This window comes from Halichoerus grypus, chromosome 14 (assembly GCF_964656455.1).
Source record: "Halichoerus grypus chromosome 14, mHalGry1.hap1.1, whole genome shotgun sequence".
Lineage (NCBI taxonomy): Eukaryota > Metazoa > Chordata > Mammalia > Carnivora > Phocidae > Halichoerus > Halichoerus grypus.
Genome location: NC_135725.1, coordinates 59355321 through 59380653, shown reverse-complemented (window position 1 = coordinate 59380653; position 25333 = coordinate 59355321). Strand labels below are relative to the sequence as shown.

Here is a 25333-nt window from a genome sequence, read left to right as displayed (position 1 = left end):
GGGAATTTTCCCAGATTGTTACATGAAGTCAGCATAATCTTGGGGCGCCTGGGTGGCTCAGTCGGTTAAGCATCTGCCTTTGGCTCAAGTCATGGTCCCAGGGTCCTGGGATCAAGCCCCACGATGGGCTCCCTGTTCAGCAGGGAGTCTGCTTCTCCCTCTACCCCTCCCCCCACGTGTGCTCGCTCTTGCTCTCAAATAAAATCTTAAAAAAAAAGTCAGCATAATCTTGATAATAAAACCTGACAAAGACATTGTAAGAAAAAAAATTCAGACTGGTATCCCTTATGAACACAGACATAAAATTAAAAAAAATCACATCCAGCAATATAAAAAACAGATAATACATCATAACCAAGTGGGTTGATCTCAGGAAAATCAAGATAGATATAACATTTGAAAATCAGTGTTACTCACATATTAACAGAATATAGGGGAAGCACATATGATCATCTCAACAGATGTCAAAAAAGCATTTGACAAAATTAAATCAGTTATGATTAAAAAAAAACCAACTCTTAGCAGACTTTGAATAGAAGGGAAATTCCACAATCTGATAAAGGCCATCGGTGGGAAAACCTATAGCTAACATGAAAGTAAGCTTTCCCCCTGAGGTAGAGAACAAGGTAAGGATTTTTGCTTTCACCACTTCAACTTGTGCTGGACATGACAGCCAGTGCGATAAAGTGAGAAATAGACAAAAAGACATAAAGATTGTCTTTGTTTAGAGACAACATGATAGTTTTATAGGAAAATTCCAGGGAATCTATAAGATGACTACTAGAACATCCACATGATGTAAAATGATGTATGTAAAGAATCTTTCATGATCTGGGAAAATATTGTATGAAATGGATTAAATAGATTATACAATTGTGTTCTCAACCATGTTAAAATGTACATAAAGTGGCTAGGAAAAAATGATTTACACTGGTATTGCTGAGTGGTAGGTTTAGGGACGATAATTTTATATTTTCCAATTAAAAATATAAAAATATAGAGTTACATTATATATGTTCTAAATATATATATATATTTAGGGGAAAAATCCTTATCTTTTAATCTATTCATAATAGGAAACCTTGAGGCATTGAGAATTGCTGCTGTTATTGAAGCATGAAACAGACTTGAAATTGTATTTCATAGCCAAATTTTTTTAATTACAAAAAAATTATTTGAGAGCGAGTGCAGGGGGAGGGGCAGAGAGAGAGGGAGCAGACTCCCTGCTGAGCGCAGAGCCAGACTCCCAGGACTCCTGGATCTTGACCTGAGCCGAAACCAAGAGTTGGCCACTTAACTGATTGAGCCACCCAGGCACCCTTCATAGCCAATTTAATGCTGTAAAATCTACATTTACACCCCATTCAGAATTATGGTGCATTAATGGTACAGTACAAATTCAGAAGATAATTTCCATCATTCAGAAATTTATAGTATAGTGACATGTCAGGTATCCTAATTTCCTTTTTTTTGTATTAAAAAAAAGCACTTTGCTTTTATAAGTAAGTTTTTTTTATTAGGTAGCATATTTCTTTTTAAAAAATGTGTAAAAAGAGAAAATAAGTCAACCACCAAAAACTTTGGTCTCTGTTTTAATAAAAAAAAATTCTCCTTCAGGTGTTTCTCTATCCAGGTACTGACCAGGGCACTAGTGAGCCTTTGCAGGTGCTGAATGTGGTACATCTTGATCTGGGCGGTGGCCACAGGGGTATTCATGTAAAATAATCAAGCGATCTGTACACTTACGATCTTTGCTTTTCAGTTTTTGTAAGTTATACTTCAGTTTGTCTATTTTAACGAGTAGATTTTAGAAAATATTTCTCCCTTCAGGGTTGATGTTAGATTGCTTTTTTCATGTTTTTATGGCCCTGTGTTGAAGAACGTTCTCTCATATCTTTATTTCTCTTCTGCTCTAGGAACACATATCGCATGATTGAACAAGATGACTTTGACATTAACACCAGGCTACACACAATTGTTAGAGGGGAAGATGAGGCAGCCATGGTAGAATCAGTGGGCTTGGCCCTAGTGAAGCTACCAGATGTCCTTAATCGCTTGAAGCCTGATATCATGATTGTTCATGGAGACAGGTTTGATGCCCTGGCTCTGGCTACATCTGCTGCCTTGATGAATATCCGAATCCTTCACATTGAAGGTGGGGAAGTCAGTGGGACCATTGATGATTCTATCAGACATGCCATAACAAAACTGGCTCATTATCATGTATGCTGCACCCGAAGTGCAGAGCAACACCTGATATCCATGTGTGAGGACCATGACCGCATCCTTCTGGCAGGCTGCCCTTCCTATGACAAGCTTCTCTCTGCCAAGAACAAAGACTACATGAGCATCATTCGGATGTGGTTAGGTATGTATCGAACTTTATTCAGTCTAGTGGTTGTTTTTGTCCTCTTGGGTATGTTTCAGGTTTTTTTTTTTTTTTTTGAAACTATTGTAGGTAGAATATTCCATTAGAATTCGGAAGGCTAAAGTTTTCGTTCATAGATCTCACCCTATGGTATGACTTCATCTCTCTGAGACTCACCTTTTCTGTGGAATAGTCTTAATGGATTGAATTTTTTAAATCTGTGCTATAATTTCGGGCGCCTGGGGTGGCTCAGTCGTTAAGCATCTGCCTTCAGCTCGGGTCAGTGATCCCGGAGTCCTGGGTTGGAGCCCTACATTGGGCTCCCTGCTCAGTGGGCTCCCTGCTCAGCTTGTGTTCCTGCTCTCGCTATCTCTCTCTCTCTGTCGACTAAATAAATAAAATCTTAAAAAAAAAAAAATCTGTGCTATAATTTATAGAATGGAATGCTTTTAATCCATTAAATATGCTGTGGGTAAATATTTAGTTACAAGGACAGATCCTGTTATAACAACAAGGAGGGAAAAACAAGCTACAAAATTATATGTATAATAGGATGCCATTTTAATTAAAACTATAACATAATGGAAAGATTAGGAAGTATGTATACCAAATCATTTATAATGTTTATTTCTGGTTAGTAGAGTTGTGTGTTTTGGTTTTTGTTTTCCTGTATTTTGTTTTTTGGAGAATGAAGAAACTTTTTTTTTTAAAGATTTATTTATTTGACAGAGAGAGGGGGTGGTGGTGGGAGAGGGGCAAAGGGTAGAGGGAGAGAGTGAGAGAATCCCAAGCTGACTCCATGCTGAGCACAGAGCCCAACTTAGGGCTTGATCCCATGACTCTGAGAGCACAACCTGAGCTGAAACCAAGAGTTGGATGCTTAACTGACTGTGCCACCCAGGTGCCCCTGAAAAAACTATTTTTAATTTTAATGTCTTTCGTAAGAGATTGTTGGAATACTCAGATAATGTTGAAAGCAGTAAGCTATAAGTACTTATTAACATAAGGGATTGTGGTGATTATAATTAAAGCAAAAGTCATAGTTGTACCATTAGGATTATCTCTGTAAATAGCCTTAAGTTCTGAAATCTTCACTGATCAATGATCTAGCTTCCTGGAAATTATCTTTTTTGAATAAGAGGCAAAGGAAAGTTTTATAAACAGAATGTCAATTGCTTAATTTATAGTGAGAGTACTATCTAGAGGGCAAATCAAGACCAATCTTAGACATTTGGGACTCTGCTTTTTTAAGAGGTAGATCTATAGTATAATGAAATGAATAGAAAATTGATTTAGTGTGGGGCACCTGGGTGGCTCAGTCGGTTAAGCCCCTGACTCTTGATCTCAGCTCAGGTCTTGATCTCAGGGTCATGAATTCAAGCCCTGTGTTGGGCTCCACACTGGGTGTGGAGCCTACTTAAAAAAAAATTGATTTAGTGATTGTGTATATATATATTTCTAGCAAGTGGGGGGAGGGGCAGAGGGAGAGAATCTTCAGGCAGACACCCTGCTGGGTGTGGAGCCCACCATGGGGCTCGAACCCCAAACCCATGAGATCATGACCCTGAGACAAAACCAAGAGCTCAACTGACTGAGCCACCCAGGTGCCCTGTGATTGTGTCTATTTTTAATTTAGATCACATTAGAACAGGAAAGGAATAGGGCTTTCCTACTAATGAGTTAATCCAATCTATGTATTTCTTACCGTTGGACAGATATTAGTTATCAAGGAGCCTGTCTAGATAATGCCAATGGAATAAATTCTGTCTTTTCAGGCTCTCCTTTTTGAATGCTTTTTTTTTAGATTTTATTTATTTGAGAGAGAGAAGATGAGCCAGGGGAGGGCCAGAGGGAGAGGGAGAAGCAGGCTTCTGCTAAGCAGAGAGCCCAATGTGGGACTTGATCCCAGGACCCTGGGATCATGACCTGAGCCGAAGGCAGATGCTTAACCGACTGAGCCACCCCGGCGCCCCTCCTTTTTGCATGTTTCTAAGTATACACTCTTGCATTCTGATTATACTATTTGCTCTAGATGGATTCTGAAAAACTTAGTATTTCTGAAAAACTTGTAATGAATAGCAAATAACCCTTACAAAGCAAAATGTGGCAAGATTGTACTTGTGGGGCTTAAGGTTCTACTTGGAACCATTTCAGCAGTTTCTTTATGAAAAGAAGGATGACAAAATAGCAAAAAGTAGATTTTTTTTTTTTTAAGCCATTGGAAAAGAAAAGACAATGAGTTTAAGCCACCTGCAACTTCTGATGGCATCACTCTGCTTATAGGAAGAATAGGATTGGGTAGGCCACTCAGAGCATGCAGCTTCGTCATCAGAACATGAATAAATAACAGTCATAGTAAAAATAGTAGCAAAGTTAAAAAGATTTGGGGCACCTGGGTAGCCCTGTTAGTTAAACTTCCGACTCTTGATTTCAGCTCCGGTCATGATCTCGGGGTCGTGAGGTTGGGCCCTGCGTCTGGCTCTGTGCTGGGCATGGAGTCTGCTTAAGATTCTCGCTCTCCCTCTGCCCCTCCCCCTCCCTCTCTAAAAAAAAAAAAGTTAAAAAGACTTGTTAAATTCCTAATAATGAAAGAAATACCACAGTAAATAGAGAACTTTACAACATGAAACAAAATGATGATACCTTAATGGAAAGGGTTGTGTAGAAGGGCTGAGTGAGACAAAGCAGAGTGATGTCAGAAGTTGCACATTGAGGAGCAAGAGGTTTCGTGTTTAGTCTCTTCCTTCCAATTCCCACCAATGAGAAAATGCAGTAGCCAAGAGACATAAACCTTAGAAGGTGGGAGGGTGTCTCTAGGAAGGTAATGATCCTACGCACTACAGGGAAATAGTCATTACTGGTTTTTCTTGTTCTCTTATTTATGTTAGCTATGCATTAAAGTAATCTTGAGCTTCATCAGTTCATTAATACTGTTGATAATTCATTAGAAACACTGGTTAGAAATGGGGAAGATTTACATTTTTCTAATGCTTTTAAATATTTTGGATTTTAAAGCAACAGATTCTTGTGACTACTGCTTAAAGTTATATATTTTTGTTTGTGGTAGTAAGCGCCTTTGTAAAATGTTAACTTTGCTAGATTCCCGGACTTGTTCCTGTGAGTTCTTACTGTTTGATCATGTATTCAGATACTTTGCCTGGAATGTGGCAAACTGTTTTGTCCTTAGAATTTTTAAGCACAGACTTTGGGGTCTTGCTTTTTAGAATTTGCTTCTTCCTCTTTAAGATTCTTAACTAATGAAGCAGTGTGGTTTGATTTTCTTTAAACAGGTGATGATGTAAAATCTAAAGATTACATTGTTGCGCTACAGCACCCTGTGACCACTGACATTAAGCATTCCATAAAAATGTTTGAATTAACATTGGATGCGCTTATCTCATTTAACAAGCGGACCCTAGTTCTGTTTCCAAACATTGATGCAGGTAATTGAAAATGAAGTTATGCCGCCTACTTTTCCAGTTTGCTGTTTCTATTATGTCTTCTTTGACTGCGCCTACTGTCTTGCTTTTATCATCGAAGCCGTTGTAGTCTGAGACGCATTCCAGTTGGCAGGGGATCACCAAGTTTGTAGTAGATGGAAGTTTGTGATGTTTTTGCCGAGTTTAGTAGAAACTGAATAGGAAAGAAATACTACAAAAAATTTCTCCAATCTCCACTGTAGTTCCAAATTTAGTCTCTTCCCTCCAGTTTCTACCAATGAGAAAATGTAGCAGCTAAAAGACATTAACCTTAGAAGGTTGAAGGGTGTCTCTAGAAAAGTAATGATCCTAGTGAGTGCAGTAAAATAGCCACTGTTATTTCTTGTTCTCTTATTTATTTATATTAGCTATACCTTAGTCTTGAGCATAGGCAGTTGAGATCTGGAGTCCCCAGCCAGTTCATCCTCAAGCCTGACCTGGTTGACCATCTACTGGTGGATGGTACTGTAGCCTTTGGTGCTGGTGAGACCTTAAGCAGGTTAATGGGAAGATGAGATATAAATGAGAAATGCAGAGCAGGACCTGACACTGCAGAATTTTCAATTACTGGTTTAGCTGATACCACTCATTGCTGAGCTTTTAGGCATTTTTTGATGAAGGAGGCAGGACCCTTCCCTGCAGTACCAAGATGTCACCATCTTACTCTGAAAGTATCCCTCTCTTAGTGTCTCTTGAATTATCTTTTCTGTTAGGGGAAACAATGTAGGATGTTAGTTGGGAAAAAAGAAATTAAGAACCCCCAACCCAGGTTTCATCCAGGTAATGTACCAGTATCTCAAAAACCTTAATATTGATTCTTCTAATCCTTTCAATTTCTAAACATTTGGTAATGTAATTATATGTCTCTCATTCAGTATTCATTGTCAGCGATACTCCGTTTGTTATATACTTTCCTGATTGTATACACTTTAGAATTAGAGATATTTTTCCCCTAGGAAAATAAAGGGTCCCAGAAATACCTAAATTATGTCTGCTACTCACTTCTCCTCCTCACAGGGTTTTTGATAAAATACACATAAGGAACAATAGGGAAATAATCGTGGCATCTCTTTATCATTATGTGGTATAGGGCCCAATTCCCCAATGTAGGAGAACAGAAGTAGTGTCTGGTTTAGGCTTAAGGCCAGAGAAAGCCTTCACTGAGCCCAGATCTGAATCTTGGAATAGTACCATCTTCTAGTGTACCAAATGCTGCAGTAATTATAGTCAGTGACTGGCATGCTCTGGCAGGACTGGGCATAGAGAGAGGTGGTCAGGCCTGCTGTAGAGAGTTACACCCTGAGTCTGTTACCTACCTCACCACATAGAGAATGTTAAAAAGAGAGAAAACACATGCATGTCCAGCTTCTCTTAAGTCAGTAGCTCCTGCCCACTGGTGAACACAGTGTGGTAACACGGTGTGGTCTCTGGTCCCTGTCCTGCTGTCTCACCAATCTCGGTAGCAACCTTGTCTCCTTCTAGATGGTAGCTAGGAAAGGGTGAGTAAAGAGGCAAGCTGAGAGGCATTAAATATTGCCTCCCCTCATACATGTTTAACATGAAAAAAACCATGCATTTGAAATAAAATGTCAGCTACAGTATCAGAATCTACGTGTATTTTCTTGGAGCTTAGTCCATGTATGTGGGAGTGCTATCCAGTTGAGCTATTGTTAGGGTAAGTATGAGCATAGCTGAGGCGGAGGCTCTCTGATCAGCTGGCTGTGTGGAGCCTGAGACCTTTCAGTTCAGGAACTCCCAGCTTGAGAGAGAGAGAGTGCTGGCCTGTCTTGAACCTCTTAATTGCTGTTTAAGGTAGAGCTTTTATTGGGGCATCAATAAGCAATCAACTTGCTTTGCTGAATGCTGTTTGAAAAGTCCCAAATGCTGCTGTTTAAAGTTCCTAGATGAGTTGAAGCAGAGAGCTGACCAGACATTTTAGATAGTCATCATTCCTGAGAAGATCAGTAATTAAAATTACTGTCTCCCTAATAACTGTCGTGAATTCTTATAGGGTGATTTCTTTAGGTGGAAATGGTTTATCTCATAAGCCATTTAACAGGTGGTCCTTTTCATTTTGACAGGGAGCAAAGAAATGGTTCGAGTGATGCGGAAGAAGGGCATTGAGCATCATCCCAATTTCCGTGCAGTTAAACATGTCCCATTTGACCAGTTCATACAGTTGGTCGCCCATGCTGGTTGTATGATTGGGAACAGCAGCTGTGGAGTACGAGAGGTTGGAGCTTTTGGAACACCTGTGATCAATCTAGGAACACGTCAGATTGGAAGAGAAACAGGTATTTACCTCAGTTTGTGTCTCACTTGACTAGAAATCTGTGTGGAATCAGTGGCTCCTGCCCACTGGTGCGCGCAGTGTGGCCGCTGTCCTGCTGCCTGACCAGTCAGATTGGCAGCTTTGCCTCCCGTGGTGGCCAGTACCTAGGAGAGTGTGAGGGGAGAGGCATGAAATATGGGCTCCCCCTTACACATCTGTGACCTTTTTTTCATCATATATTTGAATTATTACAAGGTTTGCATGTATTGGTGCTGGCATGCATTTTTATGAACGAGTGAGAGAATGAGGTTAATGACCAGTTGTCGCCTAAAATCTATAAATAGCACAAAGTGATTTTTGTTTTTTTTAGGGCTCTGCTTAATATTTTTATTGTCTTTGTAATGTCAGAGCTAAGATTTTCTTAGCTGATTATGGTCTTTGATGGCTGTGTTTAAGATAGAATGATTGTGTTATAAGTATATGAAGGCTAGTCTTTCATTTGTGGGTACAGTAGAGTGCCTTTAGTGAGTACTCCAGAGCATGGAAATTCTAAATAAGATGCCCCCTTAATAACTAAAGTATAAGAAGGATTATTATTAATGAATTTACTAGCTGAGCTAGATCTCATTATTAATATTAGTCCAAGTTCTAATAGTATCCATGCAAATATATTTCTGTAGCTAATGGAAAAATGTATATACTTTGTGGACAAAGAACTGGACTAGAATCAAAGAGGTTAGTTCCAGCTCTGCTCTTTCTGTGTTCATAATTGCCTCCCTAATTTTCTGTTACCTTTAGGTCTTCCTTCTCTTTCATTCCCAACATATTACTTTGTTCCCCACTTCACAGAGAAAATACAAACCATTGAATTGAAATTCTCTCAACTTCATTCATTAAGAAAATATTTAATAAGCACCTACTATGTGTAGGCGCTGGGATTTGGCAGTAAACTATACTAACCAGGGCTGAGCTCTCATGTAGCTTTATTCTAGTGGGAGGGGAGATAGATGATAGACCAAAAAAAAAAAGAAAAAGAAAAGTATCAGACGTTCTGTGTGCTGTGCAGTCTGTAACACAGTGTAATATGATGGGATACAGTAGATGGCATAAGGGAAGGCCTCATTGCTCATTGAGCAGATGACACTTCAGCTGAGACCTGAGTGACAATGAATCTGCTATGTGAGAATCAGGGAGAAGCAGAGGGAACAGCCAGCGTGAAGACCCTACGCTGGGAACAAGCCTGACGTATTTGAGAAACAGAAGAGCCAGTGTAGCTGTAAGGTAGTGGGCAAGAGGAAGAGTGATACAAGATGATGTAAGAGAAGGAGGCAGACCTTTGTAAGCCAGGGTAAATAATCTGGGATTTTTTCCTGAGGATCATGGGAAGCCATTTATAGGAGGTGGACACCATGTGACTTGCATTTTGGAAAGACCACTCTGCTGCTTTATGGAGAGTGGAATGTGGTGGGACAGGAGTGGAAGCAGGGAGACCAATTAAGAGGTTATTTCAGGTCATATGAGAGATGGTACTGGCTTAGAGTACCTGGTCATAACAGAGGTGGACAAAGGTTAGATTTGGGGTTTGTTAGAGTACTTGCTGCTGCTTGGATGTGAGCAGTGAAAGGAAGAAACTTTTAGATTTTTGGTTGGAGCAGTGGGGGTACTCTTTCCTGACATGGGGGATGCTGCAGGAGGAACACATTTGGGAGGGGTGGAATTAAGAGTTCTCTAACGGCTGTGTTAAATTTGAGATGCCTATTAGATTTCAAAGTGGACATGGCAAGCAAGCAGCTAGATAGTTCTAGGAGAGTCAGAGTTAGAGATAGAAATTTGAGAGCGATTGGTATGTGGATGGTGTTTAGTTAAGATATCAGTTCATTTGCTGTAACAGAGAGACCCAAAATAATAGTGCCTAAGTAAGTTAGAATTTCTTTGTTTCTCATTGGTATAGCTCCACGGTCATCAGAGTATTAGCCTCTGTCTGTCTTCTTGATAGATGCTCCACCTCTTGCTGTCAAGTCCACATTTTAGCCATTGGGAAGGAAGAGAGGAAAGATGTCCTTCCTTTTATTTTTATTTTTATTTTTTTTAATATTTTATTTATTTATTTGACAGAGAGAGACACAGTGAGAGAGGGAACACAAGCAGGGGGAGTGGGAGAGGGAGAAGCAGGCTTCCCGCTGAGCAGGGGGCCCAATGTGGGGCTCGATCCCAGGACCCTGGGATCATGACCTGAGCGGAAGCCAGATGCTTAACGACTGAGCCACCCAGGCGCCCAAGGTGTCCTTCCTTTTAAAAGCACACCCCCCTCAGAAGTTGCAAATATTTCTTCACATATCCTATCAGAATATAGTCACAGGGTCACATCTAGCTGTAGGGGAAGCTGAAGAATATAGTCTTTAGCTGGATTATCAGATACCCAGCTAAAAATTTTGATACTAGTACAGAGAAGGGATATGGAGGATAATGGTGCACTCTGCCAGAGATGTCATTTAAAATGAAGGGACTACATGAGATTGCCCAGGGGTGACATGTAAATAGGGAAGAGAATGGAGCCCAGGACCAACCGCTGGAGCCCTTCAGCATTTAGAGTTCTGGTGAGGAGGAAGGGGCCGGCAAGGAAGACTGAAAAGAAACTGCCAGTGGGGTCAGAGGAAACCCAGGAGGGTGATAGCATTAAAGCCCAGGAAAGAAAGTGTTTTGAAGAGACAGTGTTGAACGCTGCTGAGAGTTCAAGGACGATTCGAACGGACAGTTGAACGCTGGATTTGCAGCGGGTCTTCTGTTGTCAAAGGCAGTCTTGTATATTCTGTCAACACACTTAGATAAACACGTGCCTATCCATCCTTTCCTTCTTACCTATTTACTTCGGAGGGTGTGGCATCTCTCTGTCCTGCCCACCTCTCAGCCTTCTACCCATGTTCTAGATCCCCACCCTTCCTACTTTCTCTGGGACCTCAGGGGCATCCTTTCTCTGCCATGAATCTTCAGCCTCCTCATCACTGAAACATGCCTCAGCCTCTCACATCTTAGAAATAATGACCCCACACCTCTCTCTAGCTACCACTCTTCTGCTCTTCTCTTCTTAGGCAGCTCTATTGAAAAATATGGCTATTTTCACTGTATTGACTCCATCGCATTGGTCAGAAAATACATGGAGACAAAGTGACTGAACAGCTGAAGGGCTTATTGACTGACTGACCAACCTCGCTTGAGCAGCTGATGAACAGCCGGCTGAGTAGATGATGGAAAGAGTGGACACACTAGACAACTGGGGGGGGGGGGGTTCGCAGGTGCTAGATTCATGCATGTCATTTATTTCAGTAAATCAACAAGAACTTGATTTTTTTTTTTAAGATTATTTATTTATTTATTTGACAGTGAGAGAGGGAACACAAGCAGGGGGAGTGGGAGAGAGAGAAGCAGGCTTCCCGCTGAGTAGGGAGCCCGATGCTGGCTCCGTCCCAGGACCCTGGGATCATGACCTGAGCCGAAGGCAGACGCTTAACGACTGAGCCACCCAGGCGCCCCAACAAGAACTTGATTTATTCTCTTTGGGAATAAAGGACCCTAGTGTTCTTAAGTATTTGATTCATGGAAATCTTGCTGAGAGTGCTTTAAAAGGTGTAAAGGAGAAAAGTTGATGCTGCTTTAATAGAAGACTCATTTGAAGTTCTCTGGGTTTCAGGGTTAATTTTGAGCACAACACAGCACATTGCTAATTTCTTTATTCTTTGGACATTTCCACTTCCAAATCATTGTGTCACTGGGTTCACCTAGGGGAGAATGTCCTTCATGTCCGGGATGCTGATACCCAAGACAAAATACTGCAAGCATTGCACCTTCAGTTTGGTAAACAATACCCTTGGTGAGTATATATACCCTTTTTAGTGATTTCAAAGGGGAGCTGCCTCGGGTACCATTTTTAAGCTGTGACCATTCTTCAGTTCATTTTAACAGAGTTTTCATTCTGCATCCCTAGGGGTCCCCTAGCTGCTAGTGAGACAGGACTTGCTAATATAATCCCTATTATTCTACCAAGGGTTCAAATGGAGGATAACTTCTTTTATTTGTCTCAGTTAATTAATATAGCACTTCTGCCAAGAAATACGTCTTTAGCCTACTTTGACTTTTTGTAAATCTTAGAAAATAACTGATTTTATTTAAAAATAGTCTAGTTCAGCATTGTGATTTAGACTGCTCTCCTTTCTATTTCAAATTAATGAGATTTTCCTATATTTGAATGTTTGAAATGTTTGAGTTCTGAAAATAACTATTTTTCCCCATGAATGTAAAGATTAAAAAAGCAGTAAGTACATAAATTTGTTTTCCCAAACTATGTTATATTCTGAAATTGGCTTAACAAAGATAATTTGTCTTTGATGATAGAGGCATTTGCTAATGGTATCTCAGGCTGAAAATAGCTGTATTTCAATCAGCAGTGAATTAGACCTTCCGTTAGTAATGTGCATGTACTTACTGTGTTGCTGGAGATACCAGATGTTGTTATTTTAAAATGAAGAAGCACAACTTTATTACCTGAAGTCTCGGTTTCTATTTTACCATGTCCTACATATCATGTAACATGTATGAGAGAAGCATTTAATTTAATTGAGTTTTTTGATATTGCAGTTCAAAGATCTATGGGGATGGAAATGCTGTTCCGAGGATTTTGAAGTTTCTTAAATCTATTGATCTTCAAGAGCCATTACAAAAGAAATTCTGCTTTCCTCCTGTGAAGGAGAATATCTCTCAAGATATTGACCATATTCTTGAAACTCTAAGTGCCTTGGCTGTTGATCTCGGTGGGACAAACCTCCGAGTTGCAATAGTCAGCATGAAGGTAAAATAATTCCTAAGTCTTAACTTCATATCTTATATGAATAATTGATTTTTTTTTTTTTTTTAAGTATGGTTGGAAGGTAGGACTAGAAACATACATTAGAGCTTGTAATCATTTGCCCACAGTATTGACTTTTGGATCCGTTACAATGTTTGCCTCACTGTTTTACTAAGCATTAACATTTGAAAGAAGTAAAATTCTCTGGGAATCCAAGTTAGTAGACTTCAGTTGACAGTGGAAGACCCCTTACGCACCAGAGAGGGCTCTTGCCATCCAGGAGACCTGGAATTCTATACTTGGTAAAGCATGGAGCATGCTGATTACTGTCCCTACCCAGGGGAGGGTATCAGCAAATGGTGAAGGGAATTGCATCTTCTCTAGATAGAACATGATTTTAGTTGAGTACAGCATACCTTCAATCCCTTAACCAAAAGACCAACACAGTGTTGACAGAAACTGAGAGAGCCTTCGTAAAAACATAAATTGTTCATGTTAAAATGATCTCTGATGACTTCAGAATAAACCTACCAGAAAAACCTTTGAAATATTGTAGTATATAAAATTTTAGGAGTCCATGAGAAATGGCAAGGATTTAAAAAATAAAGTTGTTTAGGTCAAATAAAGCAAAGCAAAACAAAACATAATTTTCTCAGAAGAAGCCAGTGGTCTCCTTTGTAAATACTCTTTAAAAAGCATTAAGAGAAGATTTTCTTAACCTAAAGATGGTCTTTCTGGATCACTAGCCAGAACCCTTTGTAGTGGTCAAATTCTAGAAACATTCCTATTAAAATCAAGAAGAAAAGAAAGATGTTTTCTGCAACATTATTGCATATAATTCTGGAAGTTAAGGGAAGAAAAGCAAGGAACAAACAGCACAATGGGGATTGTGCACAGAGTAAAACAAAAAATATTATGACAATATGAATAAACAAGCTTGCAGAATTAATAAGACACCTGAGTAAAATGGTTAGATGTTAGGATAAATATATAAATACCAGTGACTTCCTACTTACATGAAATTTTAGGCAAAGATTTTTGAGTTTTCCTGTAAATGAGTGTTTGTTAGCCTGACTGCACATTAGCATTACCTGGAAGCTTTAAAAAATATATAGGTACCTGGCTCCCACCCCAAGACTAATTTGAATTTCTGGGCGGCATCAGTATTTATTCAAAGCCCAGGTGATTCTGCTGCACAGTGAACGTCTGAGAAGCACAAGTTTAGGTTTGCTTTCTTGTTTGTTTGTTTAGTTTAAGTAGGCTCCAAACCCAGCATGGAGCCCAATGTGGAGCTCAGACTCACGACTGTGAGAGTAGGACCCGAGCCAAGATCAAGAGTTGGACCTTTAACCAACTGAGCCACGCAGGCGCCCCTAGGTTTATTTTTTAATGACAGTCATTAGTGACAGCTCTAACCGTGGTAAATGGATAAAATCCGTTAGTAACAAAAGAATGGAAAAAGAACCTATTCAGAACAACAACCAGAAAAATTGTAAGAATCATCTAAACCAAAAAACTATGTAACCTATATAAAGAAAACTATAAAACTTTAGCATATAAGGTAAAGGCTTGAAAAATGTCCTGGATGGGAGTGCTGAATATTGTTAAAATGTCAGCACTTTCCAAATTGAATTATAAGTTTAACATAATTCTAGTCCACATTTTAATGGGATTTTTTTTAAAGTTTAACAACACTGTTCTGAAATTTACTCAAAATAACGCACAAGTGAGTAGAGCAAAGAAAATTTTTAAAAAAATTTAGGAGAGACTCTCTTTGACTAGTATTAAAACATATCACAAAGTGCAGTAATTTTATTTATTTTCGGGGGGCAGCAAAGCAAAGTTTATTGAGTGATAGCAATGTGATAGTACAAAGCTCCCGAAGAGGAAGGGGACCAGAGAGGGTTGCCCACAAAGCGCGGTAATTTAAACATCATGGAACTGTGCTGTTATTGGCTTCTGTTATGGGAGGTGATTAAAGGTTCACCTCCTTAGGATATTTATTTAGTTGCCTTAGTTTTTAAGCAAGGAAATTTTGTCAGCCTGAAAGAATAAACTATGACCTTCTCATGAAGATTGAGATTAGCCAGCATTCACTTGGCGCCGGAAGAGGGCCCGTGGTTTGCTGTGGAGCCACCACTGCTTCAGGATGGCTCCCAGGAGATGGCTTGGGCGCATCTCAGGGCTGGCCTGCACCAGACTGGCTCCCTCCCGAGCACTCATCTAAATCTACAGGACTCTCTGTCCTATGGCGAAGTCTGATTTAGCATGAAAAAGGTCGGAAGATTCACAGGATGCTCCTTAGGTACGATCAATGAGCTAGGGTTTGTTTTTTTTCTCTTTTAGGGTGAAATTGTTAAGAAGTATACTCAGTTCAATCCTAAAACCTATGAAGAGAGGATTAATTTAATCCTACAGATGTGTGTAGAAGCTGCAGCAGAAGCTGTAAAACTGAACTGCAGAATTTTGGGAGTAGGTGAGATTGTGAATTGCATATTCAAGAAATGTTCATTTTGATATACAGAGTTTACTGAGTTCTGATGCATGACTGACCGTCAGGTCACTGCCCTGTGTATGTGGCTCCAGGTCCTGTCTGTGGGCCCCAAGCATGGGGCCTTTCTGGAACACCAGTAATCATTATGGGTACATTGGTGGGGAGCTACAGATTTAGCTCAGAATTGCCTGACATTTCCTTGCAGTCTTTGGTAATATTTGTCTTAGGAGATCTTGGGTGAATTAATTTATGTTTGAAACCCAGGAATTTGGCACACTTTTCTAAAATGGCTTATGAGAATTATTTTAAACCTTTTGTGTGTGGTGGAGCTCAGGTATTTCTACGGGTGGCCGTGTAAATCCTCGGGAAGGAATTGTGCTGCACTCAACCAAATTGATTCAAGAATGGAACTCCGTGGACCTCAGGACCCCCCTCTCTGACACCCTGCATCTCCCCGTGTGGGTGGACAATGATGGCAATTGTGCTGCCCTGGCGGAAAGGAAATTTGGCCAAGGAAAGGGCCTGGAAAACTTTGTGACACTTATCACAGGCACAGGTGAGAGAAGTAAGGGCAGGTGGCTCCGAGAGCTAGAATGTGTGTCGGGGCATGCCCTCAGCATCAGCCAGGCAGCTTGTAAGTCTGCTTTAGTCTTCACTTCCTGCTTGAGTAGAGCCAGAAGGTGAGCCCCATGTGAGTGCATAGGGCCTTCCTAGGCTTTCCTGAGCATGTGCCCTGCCCTGGGCATGCATGTGGACCTCAGACTCCCAGGAATTTGTCAGAGCTCTTCAAAGCCCTTACTCCCCAAAGCTACTCATTCCCAGCTTCTCCCAGTCTTTTTGGTTAGTATAATATTTGCCTCAACTATCAGATGTTGTCCTGGACAGCGGAGACTAATAAATATATTTTTCCTTTAAATGTCTTTGACAAACACCCCCTGGGTAGCCCCCTCAAGTTCTGAGGTAGGTGACATAACAAGCTTTTTGAGGTGGGAGCTGCCAAGTAGGTCAAAACAAACCACCACAGTTTTTTGAAAATAGTTGTCTTGCTCCCTCCAGTATTGCCATCTTTGCTGAGAATGTGGACTGGTTCAAGGCCACCAAGCTGGGGAGGGGGTGGTGGGACCAGAAAATGCCAGAAAGCTCTCTCATTAAAATTCAGCTGGTTTTTTTTTTTTTTTTTTCTTGATTAAGCATTCCCCTGGTTGTTACAAACTTGTTAGTTTCCAGAGCTCCAAAAAAATTGGTTCTGACAGTTTTTGCCAGTTTATTCATTGCTTTAGTGAAGGGATGGACTTTTGGAGTTGCCTACTCTGCCATTTTTGCTGATGTCCTAGTTTGTTTTTGGAATGAGGAAACAGACTCCGCTAGTAGGTGGTTGAGCCACCGTTTGATCCCATATAGGTCTAACCTCAAAACTTGTGTGCTCTTAAACTCTACATGATGCTACCTCCTCTGGAAGCTCAGGCCCTTCTTCTCTTAGTCTCAGACACAGTTTTAGCAAGCTTGGAGATCATTTCCTAGATTTCCTGTCAGAGCGGATAGTTTGCAAATTAGAGGGGTGGAGTTGAAGAGTAGGTGCCACAGGAAGTAACTGATGGCAGGATAAGTCTAAAAAGCAGAGCTTCTCAGGCTTTCCTCCTTAATGACTCCTAAACGCCACAAAACAAGAGTCATTGATATTCATAATCACTGAGTCACAGATTTTTAGACACGGTGGCATTAAGAAGAGGCAAAATCATATTTTGTATGCTCTGTTTAGGAAAGAGGGTGGTGTATGATATATTTTGGAAAGATGGTCTTCCCTTGAGTTTCCCCTACACCGGAGCCCAGGATGAGGACTTAGGTTATTTTATGTCGGAGGTGTTCCTGAGAAGCAAGAGCGAAGGAGTGAGAAGAGTAGAACAGAGTAGGTGGAAAGCCATTATCCAAGTTGCCTTGAGGGCAATGGGGGCTGAAATCTACCAGAACCTCCCAAGAAGTCTGCAGACCATCCAGAATTGTCCACTGGAATCTGCTGGCTCTTGCCATGCTTGGTTGAGGATGTCCTGTGCTCTCGTGGATGACGAGGCTCTTACTTTAATGTTGGAGATGGCCTCGGTGAGGAGACAGGCCATGTGAGCTTGAGGTGGTATACTGTCATCACACAGTGAGTCCGAGCCTGTGTGGATCTGTTCCCCACAGCTGTGGTTGAAATCACAGTGAGCCAAGATGCAACACAGGGTTGCAACATTAGGGTTAAGGTTAGGGATCTGCTTGAAATATTTCCCTCCAAAATGCTTCCAGGTAAAGTGTCGGTACTTAGTAAGTTCCAGCTACTTAGGAGAGAAGGCATCATAAAGAACCTCACATTCCAAAGCTTTGCTAAACAGACGAGGAGTTGCTATATCACAGCTTCCTGTTTCAGTTGAAGAGCCACCTCAGTGATTGTTCTCTCACTGTAGGAATTGGCGGGGGGATCATCCATCAGCACGAGCTGATCCACGGAAGCTCCTTCTGTGCTGCAGAACTTGGCCATCTTGTTGTGTCTCTGGATGGGCCTGATTGTTCCTGTGGAAGTCATGGATGTATTGAAGCGTACGCCTCTGGAATGGCCTTGCAGAGGGAAGCAAAAAAGCTACATGATGGTTGGTTTCTTTCACCTGAGGAATTAAATAGCTGTATGGTAGACAAGTATTTCAAAGTAGGTATTCCAAAAAGAGCTGGACACTGAAGCCAGAACTTTTACCCTTCTCACTTCCTGGAGGAAAGGCGGGGCTTCCTTATACCAAAGCTCCGAAATCCCCTTAGTCCTGACCCATATTAACACTTCGCAGTGGTGGGGATGGACAAGGGTCTTGAGCTCCAGGATAGCGGGGAAGATTTGATTGTTTCCTCAGCCCCTAGCTGAAGAAGTAAATGGATTAACATACTACAGTTGTGAACGCTGAGTCTATTTGAATTAAAGCTATTTCTGGACATGTTATAAAAGTCAGGATGGTTTCTAGTCTAATGCAAGAGGGAGTCATTTACTATCATTATAATACAGTGTCAAGTGCCCTGAGACTGATGGCCAGGGGAGGTAGATGCATATGACACCAGAGTTCCCTCCCTGCCCTCTTCATGGGGGGAAGGGAGTGTTAGGGTGCTGTCTGGGGGTTGAGAGAGGGTAAATAGAATTAGCAGGACAAGTTGGGATGAGCCTGGGATGCTTTCAAGCCTGGGAAACAGTCCTGTGGGTGCATAAAGGGCAGGGTAGGGTTGAGTGTAGCAAGAGGTAGGCCAAGACCAGCACCTAATGGAGAAGCCATTGAGAACTTCTGGGGGAAAAACATGGTCAGGTCTGAATTTCAGACTTTTCACTAAACTGTAACTTTTTGTTTTCTGGGAGAAAAATAGTAGTCGAATGGAGTAGCTTTAAACGGTACAGTTCTAGAGTGACTTCGGTTTTCTCGTCGGAGCCGGCTGCGGCGGAAAGGGATGTGGGGGTGGGGGGTCCCGCCTGCGGGACGTGGGCTGGAGATGTGCAGGCAGCAGGTGGCTACGGGGGTCTGGCGCTCAGGAGAGAGTACTGGGCTAGAGGGTGGGGATTTGGGAATCATCAGTGCTGAGGTGCCAGTTAAACCTCTGAATGAGGTTTGGAGTGAGGCAAGAGTCAGGGGTGGAATCCTGCAAAACAGCATTTAATGGGCAGAAAGGAAAACCAAGAAAGGGTAAAGTCACAGAAGCCAGAGGGAGAGTGTCTCAAGGAGTCACACTGGGAATGTCAAGTGCTGCTTATGAGTAAGAGAAAAATCAGAAGAGCTCATTGGCTTTGGCCATGAGGACATGATTTGAAACCCTGAAAACTTTGTTTTTCAACTTCTTTTTTATCATTAGCCTCCCTTAGGGGCCTGTTTGGACATTTTTTTCCTAATCATCGCATCCACACATGATACTTCACGACCACAGATCTGTTTATCTGTTTGTGTTTATGTACTATTTGTATAAAAAGAGTAAGCTTTTTTTTTTTGCCTCAAGAACAGTTTTTGTCTCCCTGGGGGCAAATGCGTGTCTTAAGAAAGAGCGCACTCAAATAGCGGGAGCAGAAGCCTGACTACTCTTGAGTAAGAGGGAAGAAGTGCTTTGAGGACAGGGAGATTGTGAGCATCTGTCGGTGGAAAGACAGTGGGGATGGAAGCGAAGATTGAGAATGCAGAAGAGAAGGGGCAGTTGAGTCCCAACTGTAAGGCCCCTGAGGAGCGGGGAGGAGATGAGCTGCAAGGCTGGGTAGAGGGCCTGAGAGAGGGAGAGGAGGAGTGAAGGTGTGCAAATACAGACGTGTTTTTAGGCGGGGACAGGAAAGTAAGGGAACCCCTGCCTCGTGGGGTCCTTTATCAGAGAGATCAGCAGTCCGGAGGTCTTATGGTAGTGGGGGTGGGGTAGAAGATTTGAGGTGGTGGAAGCTGAGAAGAGCCATGGGGGGGAATGGGAGAGACTGGTGGGCAGCTGTGAGGAGATCCCTGGGCCGGGGCTAGGTAGCAACCTGCATGGTTGGGATTTGCTCTCATCAGAGCCCAAGTATGATAGCAGATGAGGAGGATATGGACCCGGGTTGATGACGGGCAGAGTGAGAGGCAGAAAAGACAAGGACTACAAATAGAACTACTTACTATTTAGTGAACATTGACTTGGCCAGCATTTGATGACGTTCTTTACGTCCATGATCTTATTTAGTTCCTCAAATAATCCTGCTAGGGTACATGGTGGTACCCCCATTTTCTAGAGAAGAAAAGGGTATAGAAGGGATGTGCCCTGGATGTGGTTGTGCTGCTGGTCGTGGCTGAGCTGGTGACTGAACCCCGGTCTGTGTCAGTGCTTTAGGCGCTGCCGTAGGATGGGGGGCCTGCAAGTGATGTGCACCTGGGATGGATAAAGGAAGGAGAGAAATAGACGAGTCTCTATTGCATGTGAAGTGAGAAGTCGGAAGCTGGAGGGCTGGCTGGGAGGCTCTGATCGGAGGTGAGGATTTTCTGGTTAGGAAAGTTCTGGATGATGTGTAAGCAAGGCAGCAAGAGGGCAGCAGTGGCCTCTGGAGCAATGTATGTGGACATTTGTGAATGAGAAAAAGCTCTGCCAATGTGAAAAGAACACGCTGTCTTTCCACTTGGGGGCTCGCTGCCCACAGGCAGACTTCTCAGCCCGGGCCCCCTGCAGGGCTGCCACGGCTCGCTAATGCCCGCTGCTTCTCCCCTCTGCTCACACAGAGGACCTGCTCTTGGTGGAAGGGATGTCAGTGCTGAAAGACGAGGCCGTGAGCGCGGTCCATCTCATCCAAGCTGCGAAACTTGGCAACGCGAAGGCCCAGAGCATCTTGAGAACAGGTGAGCGTGTGGCTCCGGGCAGCTCTGCTGTGGGGGGGCCCTCAGACTGCCCAGGGCTCCCGCACATAACCAGCGTCCCTCGGGATCAGCGCCCTGGAATGTGTGATCAGAGGTGTTTTTCCTGCTTTCTGAGAGAGAGAAAGGGAGTGGCATTCAAGGTGCTTGGCAGCATGGCCTCTATTAAACGGGTTTTTTGTTTTGTTTTACAACTATGGATAAACTACTTGTTCGTCTTACAGGAAATCGAGAGAAATATAGGAGAGTAAGAAAGTTTCACTTCAGGTTTTACCACTCAGAGATGAACTATTAACATCTCCTTCCAGTCTTTCCTATTTTTTTTTTTTTTTACATAGTTGAGATCATATGGTACAGTATATAGTCTACCTAGCTTTTTTTATTTCAAAGCATAACATCATTTTCTCTTTTTTTTTTTTTTTTTTTTAAAGATTTTATTTATTTATTTGAGAGAGAGAGAATGAGAGAGAGCACATGAGAGGAGGGAGGGTCAGAGGGAGAAGCAGACTCCCTGCCGAGCAGGGAGCCCGATGCGGGACTCGATCCAGGGACTCCAGGATCATGACCTGAGCCGAAGGCAGTCGCTTAACCAACTGAGCCACCCAGGCGCCCAACATCATTTTCTCATATCAAGAATAAATCATGAATAGCTTTACAAGTACTGCTTTCTGTTATGTAGTGTGAATGTACTAAGTATTCTGGGCTGCTGACTCTTTCCACCATCCTCTGGCATTTTTTTTGTTGTTGTTTTATTTTTTTATTTTTATTTTTTATTTTTTTTAAAGATTTTTTTTATTTGACACAGAGAGAGAGACAGCGAGAGAGGGAACACAAGCAGGGGGAGTGGGAGAGGGAGAAGCAGGCCTCTCGCGGAGCAGGGAACCCGATGTGGGGCTCGATCCCAGGACCCTGGGATCATGACCTGAGCCGAAGGCAGACGCTTAACGACTGAGCCACCCAGGTGCCCCATGTTGTTTTGTTTTTTTAAAGACTTTACTTGAGAGAGAGAGAGAGAGAGAGAGTACAGGTAGGGGACGGGGCAGAGGGAGAAGCAGACTCTCTGCTGAGCAAAGACCCCAGCACTGGCTCAATCCCATCGGACCCTGAGATCATGACCAGAGCCAAAGGCAGACGCTTCACCAACTGAGCCACTCAGGCGCCCCCTCTGACGTTTTTGATTTGATTTACTTTCATTTTTGTTTTCTTGTAGCTGGAACGGCTTTGGGTCTTGGGGTTGTGAACATCCTCCACACCATAAATCCTTCCCTCGTGATCCTCTCTGGAGTCCTAGCCAGTCACTACATCCACATCGTCAAAGACGTCATCCGCCAGCAAGCCTTGTCCTCGGTTCAGGATGTGGACGTGGTGGTTTCGGATTTGGTGGATCCTGCCCTGCTCGGCGCCGCGAGCATGGTTCTGGACTACACAACTCGCAGGATCTGCTAGGCCTCCGGGGAGTGGACCTGGACCGAGACTCAGAGCTTCTTTGTGGAATCGGGTTGTCTTTTAGACGAGCGTTTCTTAAAAAGCAGTTTTGGTATTTAAATTTGGTATTTGGCAGGTGACTTCGGCAGTTAAATTTTTGCTTTTAGTCTCCTCTTCCGAAGTCACCTTTCCCAACCCTCACTTTTGTAGATGCTGCTCTTTCTGGGGTCATTTCAGCTCAAACCCTGTAAGTACCAGTCACAATCTTCTGTGCCAAAGGAGCTGTGATCGTAGACAAGGACGCCTCAGGGCTCTGCTTACTAGATGGACCACGTAGACCTGCAGGCCTTGTCTGAGGCGGGGCCTCGAGACTGGAGTGTAGATCACTCATCCTTCCTCCTCTCACCCTAAACTCAGATTGCAGAAAGGGATCCAGTCAGGAGACAGAAGGAAATCTCACTGTGAAAGGCTTAAGTAAACTTTTTTTAAAAACAGCTTTACTGGGGTATTTTTAAAAGTGTACAATTTGATAAGCTTTGACATATGTATACATCTGTGAAACCATCACCGCAATCAAGACCTTGGACACCTCTGTCACCCCCAAATGTTGTTTGCTTAACGATGTTATTTATTACTCTTGCAGAATCTTGAGCAACTTTAGGGATTTGAATGACAGTGGCTCTGCTGACCTTGTCCTTATCTTCTTAAGGACAGCTGAGAAGCCACTACGACTTACAGCCTCTGAAAGGAGATTAACCATCCCCAAAGGATCCTTCCTGCTGACAGACCCCTCTCCCTTCAGTAACTTTTCATGCTGATGTTGAGTAGGACTCTGGAGTATCTGTTAAGGCAGTGTTTGCGGAGCCCGGATCTGTGACTCTGGATTCGGGCTCAATAAGATTCTGTGCTTTCATTGGTGTCAAGATACAAAGGCCAAGATTCTTGCTATCAATTTTAACCTAGAAGAAATGCTAATACCCACCATTTATTAAGTGCCTACTGTATGCCAGGCTCTGAACTAGGTGCTTCATATAAATTATTCTAAATTCGCACAACCTGGGAGGTAGGTGTCCTCATTTCCATTTTATGCGACCCCAAACTAAGTCTTGGTGTGCTGAAGTGATGGACCTAAAGCCATGTGGCTAGTGAGTCTCAGAAACAGGGTTTGATCCCAGGTCCCTGTGTGCTTTTCTGCTACGCCATACAACCTCTCAGATAAAAAACTTGCAAAATGTGAATATATCCTAATTTACTTCATGCTACCAACAACTTTAATAAGACTGACTCACTTTGTCTTTGATGCTGTCCCTCAATGATAAATTTAATCAAATATTCCTCTATGCTGTGGACATTCTGCCAATACAGTATTTGGTCTAGTGACAGGTTTTTATGGGTACTTTTAGATGATCTAAACAAGCATATGCATGTTTTTCAGATTTTTATTTTAGGAAAACCTGAAGGTTTGCATTGTTTCGGTGTTAGCATACAAAATAAAGTGAAAGAATCAATATTGCATTTGAACCACTTCCTTCCTGGTGGGTTCATGTGAAAAGATAGGTTGGCTGATTCCTAGAATTCCACCAGCCCTGAAATAACCTCCAGGTCCTGGTTATTGTTGAAAAATTCCACAGTGATTCCTAGGAAGGAAGCTGGTCTGCTTGGCCATCAGCGTCTGGGGGTAGGCGGGAGACTATGAAGGGCATCGGTTCCTTGGCGACATCTGTCACTGCTCTGGATGCCAGAGAGTTGCATTGCTACCAAGTTTCATACCAAATATTTGGAAGGATGGTACTAAATCTAAAACCAAATCTTAGTTTTTATTAAATTCATGGAAAGGCTAATATATTCCAACATAATTATTACATATAGTTAAATAATCACATATTTATTTTAATGTAAATATTTTTATGTTACTGTTCTGAGCCAAATTCTAAAGAAAAAATAAATATTTCTTTGTGGAAATCCTAACATTTTTGCATTTTGTTTTCTTAATTAACTAGTTAAAATCCCTTTCAGGAAGAGATTTCTGTTGTTGCACTGCTTACTTTTCGAAGATAATGTAACTTCTTAAGGCATCTAATATGAATTTCTTAAAAACAACAAAAATTGTTTTGCTAATAGGAAGCATGCTGTATAACATTTATATATATTGAAAAATGATCACCACAGTAAAAGGACCATCACCTCACATGTAGAACTTTTCTTTCTTGTAATGAGAATGTGTAAGACCTACTCTTAGAGCGGCTTTCAAATATACAGCTAAGGCATCTGTATATAGTATGGACATACCTCATTTTATTGTGCTTCACAGATAATGTGTTTTTACAAACTGAAGGTTTATGGCAACCCTGTGTCACACAAGTCTCTTGGCACCATTTTTCCAATAGCATTTGCTCACTTTGCGTCTCTGTCATACTGTGGTAATTCTTGTAGTATTTCAAACTTCATTATTATGTTTGTTGCAGTGATCTGTGATCAGTGATATTTGATGTTACTGTTGTGTTTTGGGGCACCACGAACTGCACCCATATAAGATGGTGAGCTTAATCAGGAAATGTCTGTGTTCTGACCAGTCCATTGACCATCCATGCCTCCATCTCTCTCTTTCTCTTCATACCTCCCTATTCCCTGAGACACAATATTGAAATTAGGCCAATTAATAACCCTAACAATGGCCTCTATGTATTCAAGTGAAAGGAAGAGTTACATGTCTCTCACTTTAAATCAAAAGCTAGAGATGAGTGAGAAAGGCCTGTCAAAAGCCGAGACAGGCCAAAGCTAGGCTTCTTATGCCAAATAGCCAAGCTGTGAATGCAAAGGAAAAGTTCCTAAAGGAAATTAAAAGTGCTACTCAAGTGAACACACAAAAGATAAGCACAACAGCCTTATTGCTGATATGGAGAAAGTTTCAGTGGTCTGGATAGAAGATCAAACCAGCCACAACATTCCTTTAAGCCAAAGCCTCATCCAGAGCAAGGCCCTAACTCTCTTCAATTCTATGAGGGCTGAAAGTTGGAAGCTAGCAGGGGTTGCTTCATGACGTTTAAGGAACGAAGCTGTCTCCATAACAAAACTGCAAGGTGAAGCAGCAGGTCCTGATG

General features: G+C 42.0%; 1 protein-coding gene across 6 annotated transcripts in view; it reads left to right on the top strand.

The window, feature by feature from the left end:
* The window catches only part of GNE (glucosamine (UDP-N-acetyl)-2-epimerase/N-acetylmannosamine kinase), a 45933-nt gene extending 22321 nt beyond the window's left edge, over positions 1–23612 (top strand). For 5 of the 6 annotated variants that reach the window (XM_078061452.1, XM_078061453.1, XM_036076128.2 and 2 more), the window contains 10 exons: positions 1917–2368; positions 5659–5811; positions 7929–8141; positions 11900–11987; positions 12752–12962; positions 15306–15435; positions 15788–16009; positions 17895–18077; positions 20676–20792; positions 22018–23612. In XM_078061452.1, coding sequence (XP_077917578.1) covers positions 1917–2368; positions 5659–5811; positions 7929–8141; positions 11900–11987; positions 12752–12962; positions 15306–15435; positions 15788–16009; positions 17895–18077; positions 20676–20792; positions 22018–22253 — 2005 coding nt within the window. In that variant the 3' untranslated portion in view covers positions 22254–23612. The remainder of the gene's footprint in view (positions 1–1916; positions 2369–5658; positions 5812–7928; positions 8142–11899; positions 11988–12751; positions 12963–15305; positions 15436–15787; positions 16010–17894; positions 18078–20675; positions 20793–22017) is intronic. The other variant, XM_036076124.2, reaches the window with a different exon arrangement.
* The last annotated feature ends 1721 nt before the right edge of the window (positions 23613–25333 follow it).